Below are 15,060 nucleotides of genomic sequence, written 5' to 3'. Positions count from 1 at the left end.
CTTTACGTGGTTATTGGGCGTTCTGTCGGAACTGTGCTGGCCCTGGGGTAGCATCTGGTGGGGTCTGCGTTTTGGTTCACTCCGATGTTCTTGGTGACTTGACCCCCCCCCCCCCCCCTATCTACCACCTGGGAAGTGATAGCGGTTAGAGTGCAAACGACTCTGGCAATCAACATTTGCAGTGTCTACCTCCCTCCAGGTAGGCCACTTGCTTATGTTGCACTATCTACCTTAATTGAACAACTCCCACCCCCGTTTCTCCTCCTTGGGGATTTCAGTGCCCACCATTCACTGTGGGCGAGTGTCACATCAACAGGTCGGGGTATCCTAATCGACCAACTTATCATGGACTTCAATTTGTGTCTCCTCAATTATGGTTCCCCTACCCAGTTCAGTGCCGCTCATGGCACCTTCTCTGCTATCGATCTCATGATCTCCTCCCCTGCCCTCGTGGCTTCCCTACATTGGTCATCCCATGATGACCTTTGTGACAGTGACAACTCCCCAGTGACACTATCGTTCCCCTGCTCCCAGCAGTCAGACAGGCCCCCACATTGGCCTTTATACATGTCTGCTGTCCGCTTTGACACCTCCCTCTCTAATTCCATTGATGTAGTCGTGCAAGGCATCTCTGCTGCTCTTCTTCATGCTGCTTTCACTGCTGTCCCCCTATCCACTGGGCCCCCTCGTCATCGGCTGGTACTGTGGTGGACCGAGGACGTCGCAGTTGCTGTCGAGGAATGCCGACAGGCACTGCAGTGATTTAAGCGACACCCCTCCTAGACCAATCTCCTCACTTTTAAGTGTCTTTGTGCTAAGGCTCGTTACATTATTAAGCAGAATAAAAAGGAATGCTGGGAGTGCTGTGTTTCCTCTCTGGGGACATATGTCCATTTGTTCCGACTCCATGAGCAGCCTTCAGGCTATCAATCGATGCTACTCTCATCATCCCTAGTCTCTGCCATCCATGTCCTTCTCTCGGCCCTTGAGCGTGCCGCCTGTTCAGTCGTCTTTCTCTGGGTCCCAAGTTATGTGGGAATCCCAGGGAATGAATTGGCTGACCGTTTGGCTAGAGAATCAGATACTTAACCCCATTTTCCTTTCACGATTCCAGCTGCAGATATGCGGATCTACGTCAAATCTCTCTTTGACCAACAGTGAAATGCTATCTGGAGCACTACTGCTCATAGTAATAATCTCCACCCAATTAAGGAGTCTACTGCAGTTTGGGGCACTTCTTTCCATCCCTCTCAGAAGGTGTCCACTGTTTTATGTCGTTTACACATTGGCCATACCCAGTTCACCCATTGTTTACTCCTACATAACGACCTGCCCCCTGTAGTGAAGTAGAAGTGGATAGTTCCTGTGAATTATTATGGGTGGAGGCTACACTCAACAACCGAGCTGGGTTAATAATTGGCTCCTTTTACCGACCTCCCGACTCAGCAGCGTTAGTGGCAGAACAACTGAGAGAAAACTTGGAATACATTTCACATAAATTTCCTCAGCATGTTATAGTCTTAGGTGGAGATTTCAATTTACCAGATATAGACTGGGACACTCAGATGTTTAGGACGGGTGGTAGGGACAGAGCATCAAGTGACATTATACTGAGTGCACTATCCGAAAATTACCTCGAGCAATTAAACAGAGAACCGACTCGTGGAGATAACATCTTGGACCTACTGATAACAAATAGACCCGAACTTTTCGACTCCGTAAGTGCAGAACAGGGAATCAGTGATCATAAGGCCGTTGTAGCATCCCTGAATATGGAAGTTAATAGGAATATAAAAAAAGGGAGGAAGGTTTATCTGTTTAGCAAGAGTAATAGAAGGCAGATTTCAGACTACCTAACAGATCAAAACGAAAATTTCTGTTCCGACACTGACAATGTTGAGTGTTTATGGAAAAAGTTCAAGGCAATCGTAAAATGCGTTTTAGACAGGTACGTGCCGAGTAAAACTGTGAGGGACGGGAAAAACCCACCGTGGTACAACAACAAAGTTAGGAAACTACTGCGAAAGCAAAGAGAGCTTCACTCCAAGTTTAAACGCAGCCAAAACCTCTCAGACAAACAGAAGCTAAGCGATGTCAAAGTTAGCGTAAGGAGGGCTATGCGAGAAGCGTTCAGTGAATTCGAAAGTAAAATTCTATGTACCGACTTGACAGAAAATCCTAGGAAGTTCTGGTCTTACGTTAAATCAGTAAGTGGCTCGAAACAACAGATCCAGACACTCAGGGATGATGATGGCATTGAAACAGAGGACGACACACGTAAAGCTGAAATACTAAACACCTTTTTCCAAAGCTGTTTCACAGAGGAAGACCGCACTGCAGTTCCTTCTCTAAATCCTCGCACAAACGAAAAAATGGCTGACATCGAAATAAGTGTACAAGGAATAGAAAATCAACTGAAATCACTCAACAGAGGAAAGTCCACTGGACCTGACGGGATACCAATTCGATTCTACACAGAGTACGCGAAAGAACTTGCCCCCCTTCTAACAGCCGTGTACCGCAAGTCTCTAGAGGAACGGAGGGTTCCCAATGATTGGAAAAGAGCACAGGTAGTCCCAGTCTTCAAGAAGGGTCGTCAAGCAGATGCGCAAAACTATAGACCTATATCTCTGACGTCGATCTGTTGTAGAATTTTAGAACATGTTTTTTGCTCGAGTATCATGTCGTTTTTGGAAACCCAGAATCTACTATGTAGGAATCAACATGGATTCCAGAAACAGCGATCGTGTGAGACCCAACTCGCGTTATTTGTTCATGAGACCCAGAAAATATTAGATACAGGCTCCCAGGTAGATGCTATTTTTCTTGACTTCCGGAAGGCGTTCGATACAGTTCCGCACTGTCGCCTGATAAACAAAGTAAGAGCCTACGGAATATCAGACCAGCTGTGTGGCTGGATTGAAGAGTTTTTAGCAAACAGAACACAGCATGTGGTTATCAATGGAGAGACAGCTACAGACGTTAAAATAACCTCTGGCATGCCACAGGGGAGTGTTATGGGACCATTGCTTTTCACAATATATATAAATGACCTAGTAGATAGTGTCGGAAGTTCCATGCGGCTTTTCGCGGATGATGCTGTAGTATACAGAGAAGTTGCAGCATTAGAAAATTGTAGCGAAATGCAGGAAGATCTGCAGCGGATAGGCACGTGGTGCAGGGAGTGGCAACTGTCCCTTAACATAGACAAATGTAATGTATTGCGAATACATAGAAAGAAGGATCCTTTATTGTATGATTATATGATAGCGGAACAAACACTGGTAGCAGTTACTTCTGTAAAATATCTGGGAGTATGCGTGCGGAACGATTTGAAGTGGAATGATCATATAAAATTAATTGTTGGTAAGGCGGGTGCCAGGTTGAGATTCATTGGGAGAGTGCTTAGAAAATGTAGTCCATCAACAAAGGAGGTGGCTTACAAAACACTCGTTCGACCTATACCTGAGTATTGCTCATCAGTGTGGGATCCGTACCAGATCGGGTTGACGGAGGAGATAGAGAAGATCCAAAGAAGAGCGGCGCGTTTCGTCACAGGGTTATTTGGTAACCGTGATAGCGTTACGGAGATGTTTAGCAAACTCAAGTGGCAGACTCTGGAAGAGAGGCGCTCTGCATCGCGGTGTAGCTTGCTCGCCAGGTTTCGAGAGGGTGCGTTTCTGGATGAGGTATCGAGTATATTGCTTCCCCCTACTTATACCTCCCGAGGAGATCACGAATGTAAAATTAGAGAGATTAGAGCGCGCACGGAGGCTTTCAGACAGTCGTAAAGTGCCCTCCGCCACACACCGTTGGGTGGCTTGCGGAGTATGAATGTAGATGTAGATGTAGATGTAGATGTAGAATGTGGTTATGGCACCACTGACGATATCTTACATATTGGTGGCATGTCCCCTTCTTTCGACCCTTCGTGTTAAGTATAGTCTTCCTGCTTCCTAAATTTAACATTAGCGCATGATCCACGGATGGTTGACCTGGTCCTCAGTTTCCTATGTGAAAGTGGTTCTCCTTTAGTCTTAGAGCTGGGGCAGGTTGGTTGTGATTGGGGCTCCTTTTGCAGTCTTCACAGTATGTGACCCCATGACTGCCCCCCCCCCCTCCCCCCCTTTTTCCAGTTTTTAGATTTGGTCTCACCTTTTATGCTTATACTGTGTGTGTTTAATGTTCATTCTTTTATAATTTGACTCCTCTGACTGAATCCATTCATTTTAGCAGACTATCTTTCTTATGTAACCCCTTTGGAATTGCAGGACTGATGACCTCACTGTTTGGTCCCATACTCTCTCAATCAATCAATCAATCAACCAATCAATCAATCAATGTATTTACAACTGGTACAGAAACCAGATGACAGTTATAAGAGTTGATTGGCATGAAAGGGAAGCAGTAGTTGACAAGGGAGTGAGACAGAGTTGTAGCCTATCCCCTATGTTATTCAATATGTATGTTGAACAAGCAGTTATGGAAACCAAAGAAAAGTTTGGAGTGAGAATTGAAGTCCAGGGAAAAGAAATAACAACTTTGAGGTTTGCCAATGACATTGTAATTCTGGCAGAGATAGCAGAGGACTTGGAAGAGAAGCTGAACAGAATGGACAGTCTTGAAAGAAGGATATAAGATGAACATCAATAAAACCAGAACAAGGGTAACGGAATATAGTTGAATTAAATCCAGTGATGCTAAGGGAATTACATTAGGAAACAAGACAATTGAAGAAGAAGATGAGTTTTGCTATTTGGGCAGCAAAATAACTGATGGCCAAAGTAGAGAGGATATAAAATGTAGACTAACAATTTCAAGATTCTGAAGAAGAAAAATTTGTTAACATTGAATATAGATTTAAGTACTAGGAAGTCTTTTATGAAGGTGTTTGTCTGGGGGTGTAGCCATGTACGGAAATGAAACATGGATGCTAAACAGTTTAGATAAAAGGACGTTAGAAGCTCTTGAAATGTGGTACTAAAGAAGAATGCTGAAGATAACATAGGTTGATCACATAACTAATGAGGAAGTACTGAATTAGAATTGGGGTGATGGAATTTTTGGCACAACTTGACCAAAAGGTCAACAGATTCCAAAACAAGGGATCAGTTGATAGGACACATTCTTAGATGTCCAGGGATCACAAGTTTCGTATTGTAGGGAACTGTAGGTGGTAAGAATCGTGGGGGAAGACCAAGAGATGAATACGTAGGCATATTCAGAAAGATGTAGGTTGCTGTAGTTATTCGGGGATGAAGAGTCTCACACAAGATAGATAACATGGATTTGAAAGCTGTATCAAATCAGTCTTCAGACTGGAGATGACAACAACAACAACAACAACAACAACAACTAGAAATTCCTCAGCAGACCTTATAAATTGCCAAAAGAAGACTGTTACTGATGTAACAGTATAATTACGCTTCATTTTAAAAACACATGTTTTGTATATGATTGTAGGATTCACATGCACGTGTGGATGCACATATGCTTTCTCACACAAGAGTTCTCTCTCTCTTTCTCTTTCTTCTCCTACCAGTGCCCTCTGAGGTGCAAAGTGTTTTAATCAATCATTCTTAATATTCATAATGAATGTGTTTGTTATACGTGATATTCCTTTATTCCAGATTCATCCTCATTGTTTAGCAAACCAAAACGATGTAAGACTGAGACATCTGCCAGTGCTGATACGACTGGAAGTGAACCACAAAAGAAGACTAAAACTCTCTCACATTTTAGACTGAAACATATTACGCATTTAAAGGAGGTAAACTGACACTTCAGTATCTGATAGATGTTATTTTATTTCTATCCTAGCAGTATGGACTATAATGAATGCTGCTTATAATAAACTAATTTATTAGGAACTGACTATATTTCAAAATTGTAAGATATGTGCCTTCAGCAGTACTTCTAATTAAAATAAGAGTGTAGAACTGTTACAGCAACCACGATACTTTATATTTTAGTTCATCATGTGCATGCATGACACTTACAAAAAAGAAAAAAAAAGAAAAGAAACAAAAAAGAAAATAAAACTGTAAATGTGAACAGCTGTAAACTTCTGTCCTCACTTAGGCTGAAAAGCCTGGATCAATTATGTTTTAAAATTTTTCATTGCTATAAACACACACACACACACACACACACACACACACACACACACACACACCAAACGATAAAGCGCTGGTAGATAGACACAATAAAAAACACACAAACACACGCACAGATTTCAAGCTTTCTCAACCCACGGTTGCTTCATCAGGAAAGAGGGAAGGAGAGGGAAAGACAAAAGGATGTGGGTTTCAAGGGAGAGGTTAAGGAGTCATTCCAATCCCAGGAGCGGAAAGACTTACCTTAGGGGGAAAAAGGGTCAGGTATACACTCGCGCGCGCGCACACACACACACACACACACACACACACACACACACACACACACACACACCTGCACATATACAGACACAAGCAGACACATCTTATATATGGGAGGTAGCTCTAATAATATAAAATCATTTTATTATTCTTTGTTACAAAAAAGACCTTGGTGTGACAAAAAAGACCTTGGTATGAGAAATGAAAATCAAGGGAGGTACAGAACAGTACCTATGTGCATTATTTAAGCCGTGACATTCCAAGTGAAAATGCATTGAATCTGACCAGATCCTAGATATCATGATAACTTAAAAAAAGGATTTAATAATAAAGGATTTCTCATCAATCTGTTGAAATTTAGTGATGAGCATTGTATCACAGGTTGCACAAAGATCGTGGGAAAATGCCCCCTGCGATATACTCCTCCAGGTGTTTCGGCTGCTACCAGTCCAAGATCTTGGCCATGTGGCGGCAGTATGTTCACACTGGTACAGAGTGGCACAGTGTCCAGAGCTGTGGCAGAGCATTGAGTTTGTTCTCAGCAATCCATCACGGTAAGTAAACAGTTTTTTTGCGTTTGATATAAGTAAACATTTACTGCTACACCAGTACTCTGCAGGCCACCATACAATGTGTGGCATAGTGTTTGTCGAATACATTTCACCATCTCCTCCCTTATTTCCTCTTACATGACTAATGGATGCATAAGAAGCATGACTGTCAGTTTGCCTCTTTATAAACTGAATTATTATTATATTACCACAAAGTTCATGAAATAAGGTGTGCATTTCTCAACTCACCTAGGAAAGTCTTATAACTCACAATACACTTTCTTGAGCATTTATTGGTCAGTTTTGTGATGACCAATCTGAATTTCTTGTGCCAACAGTAAATAGTGAGGACTCCAGATTGATATACAACACCTGAAACTTGCTAAAAAGAAAATATCATAAGCACCTGCCTTTAGTGGTTAATTGTATTACTTTAGGATTTATTGAATAAATTTCAGGTTTGCACCTGTCTTACCCTTCTTCTATGTAAAGCCCCATCATCCACCCTCCCCCACAATCACTGCCTCCCATCCCCCAAAAAATAAACTGTCCTAGATATTGGACAGTTCTAACCGATTCCATAGATTGGTTGGTGATGGTGTACTCACATCTTTGGGTCTTTTTGATTGTTTGCTCACATTACGTTGTTTTTGTATTATATTGTACAACACAAACAACAGCACAGCCACAATGAACCACAATTTATTCTTCTTCCACAAGCAAACAACAGTTGAGAACAGAGACACAAACATAGAAACAATCCAGGTATGATATAAGCAGTTGCTGACACTAATTATGAACACAATATGAGGGCGAGTGTCTGCTGCACTGTGCTTATAAAGAGGAGGGCGCCGGTAGATGGGGCGGCAGATGCCATTCCAGGTGTACAGGTCACACGGCCTGCCGCAGGTGGTGTCTGGTGTCTTGCCCACTCGGATGCTGTTGGCAGAATATTCGAGGTGAAGCATGCCAAGCGAGCTGATGCTGTGGTACATGTTCAGGTATTATGTACAGGGTTATAACAGGTTTTGCTTGTTTTTGTTGAGCTGGCAGCTTTTGCCCTAGATTTCCCATTAAAGATTTAAAGATGCAGTCTTCTTGTATACAACTTAGCAAGCACATGTCTTCACTCCAGTCATTTGTAGTTTGTTTACAGCATGGCAGTAAAGAACAATGATAAATATATCTGTGTTATCAAGAAACAAGAAATCTTTCTTGGCTGTAATATTTACACCTTCCAAATCTTGCAAATCAGTTAAATGGGTATCACACAGCTGATGTTTGTGGAGTACACATTGATTCTTACAGAAAAGTTGTTTCATCCTCGAAGAACAACATATGTTCCATAATTGTAAGCAAATGTGTCTGTGATAAAGGTACAATATTATGAAATGATCAACATATGTGATGAATGAAGACTGTATATCAGATTTAGACTTGAATTTGGTATTACTTGATCTGACCAATATGGCATTATCACTGTAAGTAATATGTTTATTATTAAAATCTGAAAATCACAAAAAAGTGAATGTATGACATTAAAAAAAAATCCTTTTAATGCACAATTATTTCTCTTTCCATAAGTATCACTCACATTTACAGAAAATGAAAAGCTATAGGAAACCTATACACTGAAAAATCTGGAAAAACCATCTGTTCATTTATGTGACAATCTTCTGTTCTAAAATTCCCTACTGTTATTATGAATAGAGATTATGGAACAAATGAGTAAATTAGCTTTTCTATAGGTTGTAGGCGGCTCTTGTGGTACATTCTGACAGTTACTGACCAATGGTTGACTTCATTTATATACCTATTCCATTCATTCTTTCATGGGTATGAAACATTCGGTTGTGGAATGAGTTAAAGAGAATCAAACAATGGAAAATCCAGGATGGAGTGTAACCATATTGTGAAAAGGAATGTTGCTACTCACCATATAGTGGAGATGCTGAGTTGCAGATAGGCACAATAAAAACACTGTCACAAATATAGCTTTCAGCCACACCTTTGTCAAAATTAGATGACAAACACAGAAATACTCACACGCAACTCGCACACACGTGGCCACAGTCTCGAGCAACTGAGGCAACACTGCGAGCAGTGGCACCGGTGCATATGGTAGTGGCGTCTGGTTGCTGCTGAGGAGGCTGGGGTGGGTAGGGGGAGGGGAGGGATAGTAGGGTAGGGGTGGCAGACAGCGATGTGCTGTTGGGGAGCACACAGAGGTGAGGTGGAAACAAGGTAGGGCATCTATGTGCAGTCAAGAGGTTAGTCGGAGGGCAGGGGAGAGGTGGGGAGAGGGGGGATAGCGGAAAAGGAGAGAAGTAAAAAGACTGGGTGCAATGGAGGAATGAGGCCTGTGTAGTGCTGGAATGGGAACAGAGAAGGGCTGGATGGGAGAGGGCAATGACTAGTGAACATTGATGCCAGGAGGGTTACAGGAACGTAGTATATATTGCAGGGAAAGTTCCCACCTGCGCAATTCAGGAAAGGTGGTGGTGGAAAGGATCCGTATGGCAGAGGCTGTGAAGCAGTCACTGAAATCAAGGATGTCATGTTTGTCAGCATGCTCAGCAACAGGGTGGTCCACTTGTTTCTTGGCCACAGTTTGTCAGTTGCCACTCATGTGGACAGACAGCTTGTTGGTTGTCATGCTCACATAGAGTGCAGCGCTGTAGTTGCAGCTTAGCTTGTAGATCACATGACCGGATTCACATTTAGCCCTGCCTCAGATCGGATAGGTGATGTTTGTGACTGGACTGGAGTGCGTGGTGGTGGTGGTGGTGGTGGTGGTGGTGGTGGTGGTGGTGGTAGTGGTAGTAGGAGGTATGGGACAGGTCTTGCATGTAGGGGTATGAGACATGAAGTAAGAGGTTGGGAGCAGGGGTTGTATAGGGACAAATGAGTATATTGTGTAGGTTCGGTGGATGGCAGAATACCACTGTGGGAAGGGTGGGAAGGATAGTGGGCAGGACATTTCTCATTTCAGGGCACGATAAGAGGTTGTCGAAACCGTGGCGGAGAATGTAATTCAGTTGCTCCAGTCCTGGGAGCCACTGAGTTACTAGGGGAATGCTCCTCTGTGGCCAGACGGTAGGACTTCGTGAGGTTGTGGGAGACTGCACAGATAAGGCATGGGAGATTTGTTCTTGTATGAGATTGGGAGGATAATTATGGTTTGTGAAGGCTTCAGTGAGACCCTATGTATATTTTGAGAGGGACTGCTCATCACTACAGATGCAATGACCATGGTTGGCTAGGCTGAATGGAAGGAACTTCTTGGTATGGAACAGGTAGCAGCTGTCAAAGTGGAGGTATTGCTGGTGGTTAATGAGTTTGATATGGTACTGATGTAGCCATCTTTGAGGTGGAAGTCAACATCTAGGAAGGTGGTTTGTTGGGTCGAGTAGGATAAGGTGAAGCAAATGGGGGAGAAGTTGTTGAGGTTCTGGAGGGATGTGGATAGGGTGATCCAAATTGCAAAGATGTCATCAGTGAATCTGAACAAGGTGGGGGGGTTAGGATTCTGGGTGTTTAGAAAGGATTGCTGTAGATGGCCCATAAATAGGTTGGCATAGGATGGTACCATGCGGGTCCCCATAGCCATACCTCAGATCTGTTTGTAGATAATGGCTTCAGAGGAGAAGTGATTGTGGGTGAGGATATAATTGGCCACGGTGACTAGGAAGGAGTTTGTCGGTCTGGAACCCATCGGGCATTGGGAAAGGTAATGTTAAATAGTGGTAAGACCGTGGACATTAGGAAGTTAGTGTAAAGGGATGGGCACCATTAGTGACGAGCAGGGCACTGTGTGGAAAAGGACCTGTGGAGGAAATGGTTGGAATCTTTTATATAAGATGGTAGGTTCCACATAATAGGTTGAAGGTGTTGGTTTATGAGAGCAGAAATTCTCTCAGTGGGGGCAGTTGTGACACATGCAAAGTACCCAGAGAGGTAAATCTGCTTCTTCAAGCTGTTGAGTCTATACCCGTGTCAGCTTATGAATGTGAAAAACCTTCTAGCACAGTGAATATCATGGTCAACAGAAGAAATTCCTTGCTTAGCGAATCAGCTAGTATTCTTCTATTTCTAAGCTGCACGAGCCCATCTCTGAGTAAATTTAATACTGAGCCTTATGTGAAATCATGACTGCAGATAGGAAGGAGATTACCAACTGAAACAGACTGAACAAAGCAAGAGTCTAAAGCAGAGGTTCCTGAATATTGTGCTCTCTGGAACCATCTGTGTTAGAGATGACATCCCCTAAATATTTTATTCCAGCTTAAAAGTCACTTGCTACTGAATCTGCTTCAAAAATTCGAATTTTTTCTGTCTTAAATCAATATTTAAAGTTTTGTGAACAAAATGGTAGTTAAATGAATCGATTCAGACATCAGGAACATCTTTAAAAACAAATTTAAATATATGTCAGTATGTGGCAACAACCATGTTTCTGCTGCTGTCGGATGTCAAATGGCATCATTATTATTTTGCCATTTTGAAAAGATACATTGCGTAATCGTTTTTTGAGTTGGCAGCCGTGTTAGCACACACTCTTTCTGATGCTCCATTGTTTTCCTTTGTATATCTATGGTTTTCGAGAGTTGTTTGTGTTCAAATTTCTGTATGTTGTTGACTTGTTGGTGCTGTCATTCTCGGAAGTAGCTATGCCTCCAAAAAAGTGTTCTGGAACGGGAAAACGTAAGTTTTATGGTAATCGGTTTACTTCGTTGGAAAATAGAGACACTGTAATTACATCCACAAACCAATTGGATGTTATGTTGACTTCACCAAGTGCCTCAAGACAAAGCTAAAATATTTGGGTAGTTTCCAAGAATGATTGCCTATCGAAGTCGCTGGGTCCAAACGATGCATATCGAACGTGCGATCGTAATTCGATCATGCGACTCTGGTGGCGGGCGTTATGAGTATGTTTACATTGGTCACTACAGCAACGACAAAAGAAAAGCGTTACAAAAATACTTTTAATTGCAAAGGAGATGACCTACCTTACCCGTCATCGGTGTTGTCATCATGTGAAAGTCCATTATGGTGGTCTGGATGGATAATTTGGAAGAGTCAAACAACGTATTCATCCTGATACTCATTCATTCCGCACTGTCCGCAATGAAATTGTAATGGTATTTCAGCATTTAAACTGTTCTTACGAAGTTTTACACACTTTGCACCACCACAATCTACATAGTCCCTTCTTTCCTCGTCCAGTAGTACACCTGATATGCCCGCTAAACCCGTTGGGCAGAACAGGTAATAGGGTTGTGGAAAGAGCCAAAGGTTGAGGTCAGTTTCTCCTTCTAATTGTCATTTTTGTAATTTAATAACCTTTACAACCAAAGCGGCACATAGCCGGATCTTTACCAAATGCAACTCTTTCATGGCTGAAGGCCTCCAACAAGAAATCTTAACAAATCAGAAAGATAAAAATCCAGTTAAGATAGCAATAAAATAATTTAAAAACCCAAAAAAGCAACATATGCAAGGTGCAACACAAATGGCTGAGGGCCACAATTAAATTTCAAAACTTTAGAATATACACTCCTGGAAATTGAAATAAGAACACCGTGAATTCATTGTCCCAGGAAGGGGAAACTTTATTGACACATTCCTGGGGTCAGATACATCACATGATCACACTGACAGAACCACAGGCACATAGACACAGGCAACAGAGCATGCACAATGTCGGCACTAGTACAGTGTATATCCACCTTTCGCAGCAATGCAGGCTGCTATTCTCCCATGGAGACGATCGTAGAGATGCTGGATGTAGTCCTGTGGAACGGCTTGCCATGCCATTTCCACCTGGCGCCTCAGTTGGACCAGCGTTCGTGCTGGACGTGCAGACCGCGTGAGACGACGCTTCATCCAGTCCCAAACATGCTCAATGGGGGACAGATCCGGAGATCTTGCTGGCCAGGGTAGTTGACTTACACCTTCTAGAGCACATTGGGTGGCACGGGATACATGCGGACGTGCATTGTCCTGTTGGAACAGCAAGTTCCCTTGCTGGTCTAGGAATGGTAGAACGATGGGTTCGATGACGGTTTGGATGTACCGTGCACTATTCAGTGTCCCCTCGACAATCACCAGTGGTGTACGGCCAGTGTAGGAGATCGCTCCCCACACCATGATGCCGGGTATTGGCCCTGTGTGCCTCGGTCGTATGCAGTCCTGATTGTGGCGCTCACCTGCACGGTGCCAAACACGCATACGACCATCATTGGCACCAAGGCAGAAGCGACTCTCATCGCTGAAGACGACACGTCTCCATTCGTCCCTCCATTCACGCCTGTCGCGACACCACTGGAGGCGGGCTGCACGATGTTGGGGCGTGAGCGGAAGACGGCCTAACGGTGTGCGGGACCGTAGCCCAGCTTCATGGAGACGGTTGCGAATGGTCCTCGCCGATACCCCAGGAGCAACAGTGTCCCTAATTTGCTGGGAAGTGGCGGTGCGGTCCCCTACGGCACTGCGTAGGATCCTACGGTCTTGGCGTGCATCCGTGCGTCGCTGCGGTCCGGTCCCAGGTCGACGGGCACGTGCACCTTCCGCCGACCACTGGCGACAACATCGATGTACTGTGGAGACCTCACGCCCCACGTGTTGAGCAATTCGGCGGTACGTCCACCCGGCCTCCCGCATGCCCACTATATGCCCTCGCTCAAAGTCCGTCAACTGCACATACGGTTCACGTCCATGCTGTCGCGGCATGCTACCAGTGTTAAAGACTGCGATGGAGCTCCGTATGCCACGGCAAACTGGCAGACACTGACGGCGGCGGTGCACAAATGCTGCGCAGCTAGCGCCATTCGACGGCCAACACCGCGGTTCCTGGTGTTTCCGCTGTGCCGTGCGTGTGATCATTGCTTGTACAGCCCTCTCGCAGTGTCCGGAGCAAGTATGGTGGGTCTGACACACCGGTGTCAATGTGTTCTTTTTTCCATTTCCAGGAGTGTATTACCATAGACCTTTAAAGGCAGGAGGCCAGCATGTTTAACAACAAGAAATCTTAAAAATCAACGTGACAAAAATCCAATTAAGATGCATGTGTGTGTGTGTGTGGGGGGGGGGGGGGGTCTTCAGTCCAGAGACTGGTTTGATGCAGCTGTCCATGCTACTGTATCCTGTGATAGCTTCTTCATCTCCCAGTACCTACTGCAATTAAGACAGCAATAAAATAATTTTTAAAAAAGCAACATATGCGAAGTGAAATACCAATGGCTGAGGGCCACAATTAAACTTCAAAATTTAAAATATATCCATAATCTTTTAAAGGCAGAAGGCCGCAATGTTTAAGCTTGAACGGCAATTTTGAAAAATGAATTTTGCATAATTTTAAGAAAACAAAACATATAACCATAAGCCTAAAAGTTAAAATAGCTGACAACAGATAATTAAACACCGGTGGCACTCACAAAGTCTCCAGGGAGGTCGGTCTGCCCTCGTTCACTTAGGTGAGAGAGGTAGTGAGCCCAACTACACTTGATCCATTGGAACCCAACAAGGGGACAGCCTTGGACTGACTGACAGAACGACTTGCTTGCCACCAATTGGTACATGAGAACTCAAACACACGAAAGTTACAAAGCACACAACACGAATGGATGTGGCTTGGGTAGTTGAAACTACTACTCAACTTTTACGCCCTGGGTCGGAGAACTACCAAGCTCGTAGCGATCGGACAACTCCACACACACTCAGAGACTGCGCAGGGACTGGCAATGGAGCCAGCGACTGCACCGCGCAGAGACTTCTTCCCTGGTCCACAGCAACTGGCCAAATGCCTGCTGGTCCGTCCCCGACCTCTGCTCCGTCGCAACTGCACTGCTGGTGCGTCTGCCACTCACTTCCAGACACACGACGGCGAAAATACTGGCTCGGACCGAACCGTGCAGAGGAAACACGCCCCCACTGCGTAACGGCATCCCTGTACCAGGAAAGGACCAACGCAAGTTCCGCAAGATGGTAACTGAAGGGGGCCACAACCACTGAGAGGACCAGTTACACGTCGCCCGATGAGACGACCGACCTCTCAAAGCCAGTATGCTGACAACATTTAAAATAACTTATCAAAAAGAAACATCACACGAACTACACTCACAACCTGA

At 44.1% G+C, this 15,060-nt stretch overlaps 1 protein-coding gene across 3 annotated transcripts in view; it reads left to right on the top strand.

Annotated features, from left to right (window-relative positions):
- Positions 1-15,060, top strand: part of LOC126203790 (F-box/LRR-repeat protein 3-like) — a 347,594-nt gene that overhangs the window by 313,804 nt on the left and 18,730 nt on the right. For all 3 annotated transcript variants that reach the window (XM_049938160.1, XM_049938158.1, XM_049938157.1), the window contains 2 exons: positions 5,631-5,770; positions 6,759-6,931. In XM_049938160.1, the coding sequence (XP_049794117.1) occupies positions 5,631-5,770; positions 6,759-6,931 (313 nt within the window). The remainder of the gene's footprint in view (positions 1-5,630; positions 5,771-6,758; positions 6,932-15,060) is intronic.

The sequence above is a fragment of the Schistocerca nitens genome, chromosome 9 (genome assembly GCF_023898315.1).
Source record: "Schistocerca nitens isolate TAMUIC-IGC-003100 chromosome 9, iqSchNite1.1, whole genome shotgun sequence".
Taxonomy (NCBI): domain Eukaryota; kingdom Metazoa; phylum Arthropoda; class Insecta; order Orthoptera; family Acrididae; genus Schistocerca; species Schistocerca nitens.
This window is presented reverse-complemented; position numbering and strand designations above follow the sequence as displayed.